This window comes from Vipera ursinii, assembly GCF_947247035.1.
Source record: "Vipera ursinii genome assembly, chromosome: 1".
Lineage (NCBI taxonomy): Eukaryota > Metazoa > Chordata > Lepidosauria > Squamata > Viperidae > Vipera > Vipera ursinii.
In genome coordinates this window covers 204427202-204436601 of record NC_139512.1, presented here as the reverse complement: position 1 = coordinate 204436601, position 9400 = coordinate 204427202, and the positions used below count along the sequence as shown (strand labels likewise).

The 9400-nt window shown below is 38.5% G+C and overlaps 1 protein-coding gene across 1 annotated transcript in view; it reads right to left on the bottom strand.

Annotated features, from left to right (window-relative positions):
* Positions 1-3355: 3355 nt before the first annotated feature.
* Positions 3356-9400, bottom strand: part of LRRN4 (leucine rich repeat neuronal 4) — a gene marked incomplete at both ends in the record, with an annotated part of 6316 nt that continues 271 nt past the window's right edge. The window contains 4 exons of the mRNA XM_083348874.1: positions 3356-4616; positions 5940-6077; positions 7158-7362; positions 8978-9400. The exon at positions 8978-9400 is cut by the window's right edge and continues 271 nt beyond it. Coding sequence (XP_083205000.1) covers positions 3356-4616; positions 5940-6077; positions 7158-7362; positions 8978-9400 — 2027 coding nt within the window. The remainder of the gene's footprint in view (positions 4617-5939; positions 6078-7157; positions 7363-8977) is intronic.

Genomic DNA, 9400 nt, shown 5'->3' with positions numbered 1-9400 from the left:
ACGACCTCATTGTGTCTGATTGTGTTGCGTGAACCCTTTTCAAGCATGACAGCGCCTGGTGCTGCCATAGTGTCCCTCACATTGTCATAATCAGGGTGCAGAAGGTTTAGGCAGGTTGCTCAAAGATGACCACAATGTCCACATCACAGAATGTCCATATCAAGAGTCTTTAAGCTGATAATATTAATATTTAAGGCCATAATGGCTTTGTGCCTCCTGACTCTCATGTTAAAATCTGCAGGAGAGGCCCTTTTTAAGACGCTTTACTTTTCAAAGGGTGCACTTCTTAAGAGGCAGCCTTGTCCTGTGTATTTAAAGCTGGTCTCTTTAGCCAGGCCTCTAAAATGATAACAAATATGATACTTTCAATTTTAAGCACCTTTTGTATTTCTGATGCATATTTTACAGCAATTTGACTGTCAATAAAACTGTTTAGTTTTTGTCCTGGTTCCCTGTCCTTTTAGGGATGTATTCCTTGGCATGGCATTAGTGCCACTTGGTCAGGAGAAAGTTGTGTAACCTGGCTTAAAATATGCTGATTAAAATTCCCAACAGAGGCATTGTTTATTTGCTTGTTCACAGTTGTTCACAATGTTCTTTATTCCAACCAGATGTCTTCTAGCAGCTAAAATTGTAGCTATGCGGGAAAATTAATTACTCTGTGCTGCCTAGGAACTAAATTTCTTATTTTGGTTCTTCATTTTAATGCCAGAATTATCTGTCAGCTATCTGATCATCATCTATTCCAACTCTCATTGACATGACACTTTCCATGCCAAATGAAACAAATAGATACTTGAAATCACAAGAAAATAGCCTGATATTTAAAATCTTATTCTATAAAAATGAATTACAATTTTTTTAGGATAATCCAGGTAGAATAAGATGTTAAATCGTCTTGTCTGAATACACATTTATTGTAAAGAGATTGTAATGCTTAACATTTCTAAACGTTTGACATTTTCTTATAAAGTGTTCAGACTTAACAGAACGATTCCTTCATATCTAAAATGTGCAAGGAATAAATGTGTATAGCAAAATATTTAATATTTTATCACTGACAAAAGTAAATAAATTGAGTGAAAATAGCAAGATACACAATTGATCTTTCAATAAATGCCACAAATACTACATTCTAGTTTGAAAGTAACTTTGTATAAACATTTACTCTTCAGTAAGAAGATGAAATAATTTCATTTGGAGTTTAAGAAAACAAATTTAAAGAAGGCAAAAGTTGGGGTGCTATTTTTTCTTTTTTAAAAAAAATCAGAATTAAAAATAATCCCAACATTTAGGGCTCGTCCTGGAAGTTAAAGCAGAGATCATATGCATAAATTAAATCTGTTGGAGAAAATAAACATTCTGACTTTTAAGTGATTTCGGTAAAGAAATTATGCTTACAGTTTAAACCTAAACATATTTATTTGGAAGTTTAACAGGGCCTGCTTCCTGAGCAGACTGTTCAGATATCATGCCTTTTTCTACAATTCTTCATATACCTTTAAGAGTAAGCCCCACTGGAAATAGATTTATTTTTAAACACTGAAATTAATAAAAAAGACTAGTTTCCCCCCAAAAAATATGGCTTTTATATCAGATAATCCTGTAATATTAAGAATTCCAGGCCTCTCCCTCAAAAATATTTCTGAAGGTAATAATAACTGTGTAAATCAGAGTGCACCTATGTAATTTCTTCTACTGTTCAAGTGGAATACTTAGGATTGCGTTTTTCATATGGTCTGGTAAACCCCACTAGGTAAGCGCCAACAGGAAATCAACTCCATAGGAAGGCTAAAATCATTTTTGTGAGATTGGCTGTAATCTTGCAAATCTGGGTTTCCATCTTCCTATTCTGAATCATGGAGGCATATGTGAGCCACTTCTGAATGTTATTTATCTGTTGTGGATTTAAAATATATTTCACACCCTAGTGACAGCTGTTGCTTAGGTAATCCTCGTCTTACGAGCACAATTGAGCCCAAAATTTTCGATGCTGAATGAGACATCTGTTAAGTGGGTTTTGCCCCGTTTTGTGACCTTGCCACAGTTCTTAAGTGAATCACTGCACTTAAGTTAGTAATGTGGTTGTTAGGTGAATCTGGCTTTCTCCATTGGTTTTGCTTGTCAGAAGGTCGCAAAAGGTGATCACATGACCCCCCCAGGACACTGCAACCGTCATCACTATGACCCAAGTGTCAAATTTTGATCACTTGACATAGGGATACTGCAATGGATGTGTGAAAAATGTTCATGTCATTTTTTTCGGTGCTGTTGTACCTTCCAATGGCCTCTAAACAAATGTTTGTGAGTTGAGGACTACCTGTATACCTATCTGATTAATCATTCTCTATGGGGTTTCCTTTCTGGTTTCACCTATAACTTGTGGCATTCAGCATCCTCAGGGCTTTGGATGGACCTAAATTTGGATTTTGGATCTGGATCCCAGCAAACAGAATACACTGTTGACAACAGATCAGATCTAACAAGGAAGAGAAAGATCTACTATCTAATTACAGTAAATAGGCAGAGCATGGGAACAGTAACACTTCCAAGTGAAAGAAACAACTTCTTTCAGCTGTTAAAATCTCAACATTTTGTCCTCAGTTTGGAAGCCATGATGCCAAATATTTTCATAATGATACCCCGTCCTCCCTTGGCAGCATGCTTAGGTGTCAATGCTCATAAACATATCCTCTGTGGAATCAAGGACGTATAGTTGGATTTAGGCAAATGTGGTTAGGCACTTTCCACAGCAGAACTAGGTTGTTATGAGTATAAAATCCAGCCTGACACTAATAGGGAAAGATGGGAAGGAATGGGAAGTTCTTGGGTTCCATGAAATATGTAGCATAAGTGGTATTTTTATGTCCTTGGATGACCTTTCTCACTCCAACATTGTAACAGTCTGGTACTCATATTAAGTTATCCTGAAAAATCAGTCTTAAATGTTCATATCCAATGGGTCTGGGCCACAATCATTTAATAGTCTTCCATCAAATCCACTCTGGAGAGTTGAGGGAATCTCCCAAAGAGCAGACACAGTAGCGGCTTCAAGAGGACAGGGAAAAATCAGTTTCTCATTCCTGCTGGCAAGTCCAAAGTTTCTGCTAATTGGATTGAATGCTGAATTTAAGTCCTTCCTCCTAAAAATAGTCTAAATTTTGAGAATTCGTGATAGTTGTTCGATATTTTTCATTGTTTTAAATATTGAAAAATAATTTCTGATTGCTTCAATTGGAGAGGAAATTTCACAATGAGAAAGCAATACTAAAGCAAAACAATTGGGAAAAAAATCATCACAGTGGGTAAACAGTTTACAACAATGGCCTATATTTGCCAGTCTCATTGCCTGGATTTATTTTATGGAATAATCAAAAGCAGGATTTTTATAAGATACTAGATGTGTGTTATATTGCTCTATGTGTGGTGTCTTGTGTTTTTTGCACAGACATACTGACAGTAATATGGTAGCTATGAGAAAGATCCCACTTGTTGCACACAGAGCCGCAAAGATAGATGTGTAGCTGGACTTTGTTACAAAGGTGCTGCATGGAGCATTATGCTCATTCCAGGCTGTAGTGTGGCTTGATCCTGCCTTGTTCCAAGCAATTATACATACCTGGTAGGTGGAACCAGGCAGAAGATTATAAAGAGTGTATCGCCTAGCGGTGGCATAAATCTCTCCAGAATTTGTATAATTCTTTTTGCTGCCTTTAGGACGGTAGGCAAGCTGATAGAATCTTACTGCAGAATTTGGGGAACACCAGTGGATCTGGGCTGAAGTGTCCCTCATTTCAGACACTTCATGAAATCTTGGCGGATCTGGGATGGTGAATTCATCCGACATGCCTGGGCACAGGCAGGAAGACAACTTTTGGAGGTCAACACAAGGCTTCTGGAGATGCCTGCATGGATCATAATCACACAAATCCATGTTCTGGGCTACAGATGCCACTTGCTGGTTTTCATAGTCATAGTCATCTGTATAATCTGGTAGACTATTAGTAGATGCAAGACTTGGAAAGGCGGTAGATTTGGTGGGATCCTGAAGGGATAGATCACTCCCATTTGAATCTGTGTTTCTGTATGAAATGAACAAATCACTGGAAACTGGATCACTGGAAGATGTTCCTGTCACTTCAGTTGTAAAACTGTACAAAGTAGACTGGTGCAGTGTTGTGGTATCTTGTTCCCTTTCATTCATTTCAGTTGTGCTCACTACAGGTTGCTCGGTAGAGAGTTTTCCCATGATTGTTGAGAACTCTGTTGTAAGAGGTGCAACAGTAAATGGGTGATTAGTAGATCTATGAACTGCATGCTCTTTGTAAGCAAGAATGTCTGCCTTACTTGGATCCTTCCTTGTTAGATCTCTCCAGGTAAAAGATGTGCTTTGACGGGTGAAGGAATCGCCGAGAGACTTTTGAGGCAAAGTGCTGGAGTTGGCCAATATTTCTGTAGTGATGCTGGTCAGGGTGTGGTAAAGTTTGCCTTGAACCAAAGATGAGGCTGAATGTGTGGTTGTCTGAGCTTGACACTTATCATAAAGCTTGGATAACAGTATGGATGAAGATGTTCCTTTATCTTCTGGAGAAAAATAGCACATGGTTTCTGATGCCCTAAAACAAAATAGTAGAGGCCAAATCAATCAAGGCATGCTATGAGGAAGCAGAAAGATGTAACATGTAAAATACCATTTATTGTCCTATATCCTTCCTTTGTACTTCTGTATTTTTGTGTGAATGGTTTTTAGCATTCTAGTTCCAGTGTAAAAGTTCAGCTTTGCCTCTTACGCTATTACGGTATGATGTGATCTGAGGAATAGGAGGAATAAGAGTGAGTTCTATGAAATCTATGAAAGAAGTCAAGTCCCCTGTGTAAAAGAGGCTCTAGAAAGTCAGTCTGTTTTGATCAAAGCCCAAATGGTCATTTTTCTAAATGTGGAAGGCACAGGTGGTACGGGACTACTAGGGATATACAGTATATGGCTTCTGATTGGTATGCCAGGAGGAAGGCACTCCCCAGAACAGGCAGAAATGAGAGTTAAAAGGGGGGGGGGGTCATAAAACAGTTAATACAATCTCTTCTTTTGAAGTTCATTCCTGCAATATTAAAAGTTTTAATTTTAATTTTAACTTTTCCAGGCACTCCACAGGCTGTACCAAGGCTTTGAAGACTGGAATGTCAGGTTGTGGCCTTTTAATCCAAACCAATTTACCTTATAGCTACAGACTACCCCTGCTCCCTATTCCTAGCGCCAGCTTCCATCGTATGAAACTGATATATGAGAACTTAGTAATTAATGTTTGAATGTAGGCCTTACTGTCGGTTTATTTCAACAGGTTAATCAAAAGTAACAGTTAAAATGAAACAAAACTTTGCAATGGTTTTAAATTAGTTTGGTTTCAGATTTTTGAGATTCTCTGGTTGCCAGTTATTTGCTGCAGCAAAGAACCAGGTGGACTTGATCGACTAGCTTTAAAAGCCTTCACTGAGAAGTGTCTCTACACTCTTGTTATCCTTATCATCTACACCCCATTTAATGTGCAACACACAAGTGCTTAGTCTGTTTGTCCCTGTATGCAAGATGTGATGAGAATCAAATTACAATTGATGGGCCTGTGCTCCCCTATCTGAGAGTTATGTTAGTCTTTAAATAGGATCCATATATAACTTTTCAGAAATGGCAAAATAGGGATGGAAAACATAAGATGTGACGCCTTTTTCCAAAATCAAATTCATACACTTGCCTTTGGTACAAATTGCTGTTTGCTTTTCTGTCCTCTTTTGGAACTTGCTGATTCAAGAATTTATTTATTTTAAAATTAAAAATCTACACAACAGTAATGACAGTATTAAATGCCTTTGGACCCCATGTTACACAACTCCTACCCTTTAAAAAGCTAATGTGGAATTATCTTCATTGTCATAACCCTTCTTACCTCTGCAGAACTACTGTGCCAGGGTTTGAGAACAGCCAAGAAATTGCACAATGACAAACCAAAGGATTTCCATAGAGGTTGACGGAAAGGGTGTGCGATGAAGTAAGATTCCATGGGCTGAAGGTGCTCAAGTTACAGCTAGGAAAAAAAAACACGAAAGAAATAGGAAACTGAATATCCAAATTACAGGTATTTCTCAACTTACAGGTATTTCTCAACTTACATCACTTCATTTAGTGACCATTTGAAATTACAATGGCCTAGAAAAAAGTGACCTAATGACTGTTTTTCACACTTACGACCCTTGTAACATCTCCATGGTCACATGGCCAACATTCAGACACTTTGCAACTGGCTCATACTTATGACGGTTGCAGTCCCGGGGGTTAGGTGATCCCCTTTTGCAACCTTCTGACAAGCAAAGTCAATGGCAAGCCAGATTCAGTTAACAGCCATGTTACTAACTTAACAATTGCAGTGATTCACTTAATGATTGTGGCAAGAAAAGTTGTAAAATGGAACAAAACTCACTTAACAACTGTCTTGCCTAGCAACAGAAATTTTGGACTCAATTGTGGTCATAAGTCGAGGACTACCTGTATTGTTTGCTTTACTGTCATAAATGGTGGAGGGGGATTGTATTATATGCTTTTTTTCTCTCTGTTACACATCTGTCCACTCTGCAGCCCCCTTGATTTTCTGATATGAACTACAGTACAAGTTGTCTCATGAAATTTCTGTTTGGGATTTATCTTGAGCTTATGAAGCACACATGGCTGGAGATTGTTGGAAAGATGATTATAAAATGAAATTTGATTTCTCTTAGTAATGCATATCAAAGGAGAACCCCCCCTCCCACCCATTTCTTTTCCTTCATGTTTGAGAAAACATATAACTTATTTTCTGTCAAATACAGGAGCATTTTTACAGGAGCATATTATGATGAAAAATACCAGATGATTCAGCTATACCCTTATAGCTGAATCAATGTCATTACAAATTTCACTTAATAGATTAAGGAATGAAGTCATTTAGAAGGAGGGTTGTGATGAGGTTCATTCAACCTGATGTCATTTAGATAGGTCGGTCCAAAATTTTTCATCCCCAGTCTATACCGTAAGCAAAATTGTCTTTGTAGCCCAATAGATTTAAAGGGAGGCATTTGAAAGCTCAGTTAAGATAGACCCCCTACCAGTAAGTAGACACAGGAAATCTTACTTTTTAAATATTAGGAAAGCCACACGAGGTATGTGATGGAAGGACTCGGTTTCCACTAGACTGAGTGCACGGGAATCTTGGCAGTTCAATTCTCTTAGCATGGGCACATCGCGGAAAACAGCTGGATCCAGTCTTCTTAGCTTGGGCATTTGCGTTAGATAGAAGGAGGTGAGCTGTGGCAGATCTTGGATCCAGTCCTCGTGAACTGGGAAGAAGGAGGAGGAGGAGGAGGTCAGATCAAACAAAGGATAGACTTAAGGTGATACTGACTTAAAGGCATGGGTGGGGCCTGTGGACCTCAAGATGCTGAAATTGCCAGTGGAATTTCTAATGAATACTCACCTGGAGGACACAATCTTCCTTACTTCCTTTTGTATGTTCGGTCATCTGCATCTGACAATATTTTAAAAGCAGACTGTTTTGCAACCACAATAAAAAAAGAAATAATTCTGTGATGAAGGAATTGTTCTAAGGTCATTATTTGCTTTTCTGTCTCCTTACTGTATGTTTGAGGTAGATGTGAATAGAGAACTTTCGAATAATTTATTAATGAGTGTGCTGATTGATATCAAGGATGCTTAATCATAATCATCATATTAAAATACACTTTAGAGAATAAACGGAAGCTCTTAAGCCATGAGTAATCTCTGGATCAAATCAGACATCCCTGCCAAGAGCCTTCCATTGGTAGATTCGAATGCTCACAAGTGACCATGGTGGATGAGGCTGTGGGAATGGGAATTCAAACTACCTGTTGACATCGGGTTGGTTCATTTTGTTCTGTATTGTAAATGAGATACACAACAAACAGTAAGCCACTGTAAAAGTACACATAGAGTAGACAAATGCCCTATCGGGTAAGAAAACTTAGCAAAAGACTCCTAAAATACAGGCATCAGAAGGAAAAATATCTGAGAGTGGGGAACACTAAATTTACCCATTCTTGGTTTTTAAAAGTGAAACTAAATGCTGCTTTCCTAAACTTTCCTGAGAGCCTCATTGAACAATACTTTTGAGTAGTTATGTAGATTTATTGTAAACGTTTAAATGTAATGTAAGTAGTATTTATTAGGGATCTTTTAAAATAATGCTAATCTCATTTGTACACATTAATGATTATTACAGGGAGTTCTCAATTTACAACAGTTCATTTAGCGACCGTTTGAAGTTACAGTGGCTCTGAAAAAAGTGACTTACGACCGTATTTCACACTTACAGCATCCCCCTGGTCACGTGGTCAAAATTTGGATGCTTGACAACTGGTTCAATTTTGTGACAGTTGCAGTCATATGGGTCATGTGATCATCTCTGGCGACCTTCTGACAAGCAAAGTCAATGGGGAGGCCAGATTCACTTAACAACCGGGTTGCTAACTTAACAACTGCAGTGATTCACTTAACAACTGTCGCAAGGGGGGCAAAATTCACTTAACAATTTAGCAACAGAAATTTGGGGCTGAATTGTGATTGTAATTGAGGATCACTTGTTTTGTTTTGTCTTGAAAAAGTGAAAGAAGTCCCTCGAATGGGAAATTCACCCAAAAAATTAATGTTGTCTATGTATTCAGATTTCAGCACTGGAATGCAAATTCTAAGTTTCCAATTAAAACTGAATGCAAGTGTATTATGGATTGCCCCTTATCCCCAGGAAAGGTAAGATAAGAAATATAGTTTAGCATGCCTAGAAGTTACAACTTTGGGAAAGACCATGTTTTGCCAAAGTCTTCAGTCAGATTATAGAAAACTTTATAATCACATTTTACATCCACCTCTCCCACCCCACCCAGTTTGCTCTTTCTCAGCTTAAAATGTAACACTTACTCCTCTCCAGGAAGGTTGCACTGAGGTCAAGGACACTGATTGGAGCTTTTCTGGCTTGTTCAGTGGGCTCTGGGTGGTGGGACAAGTTCATTGCAAAAGCAGATTCCAGAATTCCCATTTTCCCATCTTTTCCCAGCCACGTGGACGACAAATTCAGGAAATGCAGCTGAGGATAGCAGGAGAAAGCGAATGGCTGGATCTCTCTGATAGGGTTTCCCGCTAGAGACAACCACCTCAGATTGTCCAAAGAAGTAACGCAGGCAGGTACAATCGAGAGCAAGTTGAAGCTCAGATCCACAAACTGAAGACTGCTGAGGTTTCCAGTCCCCCATATCACCCTGTGGATCTGATTTTCTCTCAAGGAGAGGATTCGCAGTTTGGGCAAATAAGCCACATCTTGGCTATTTAGTTCTGGCAAAAGAT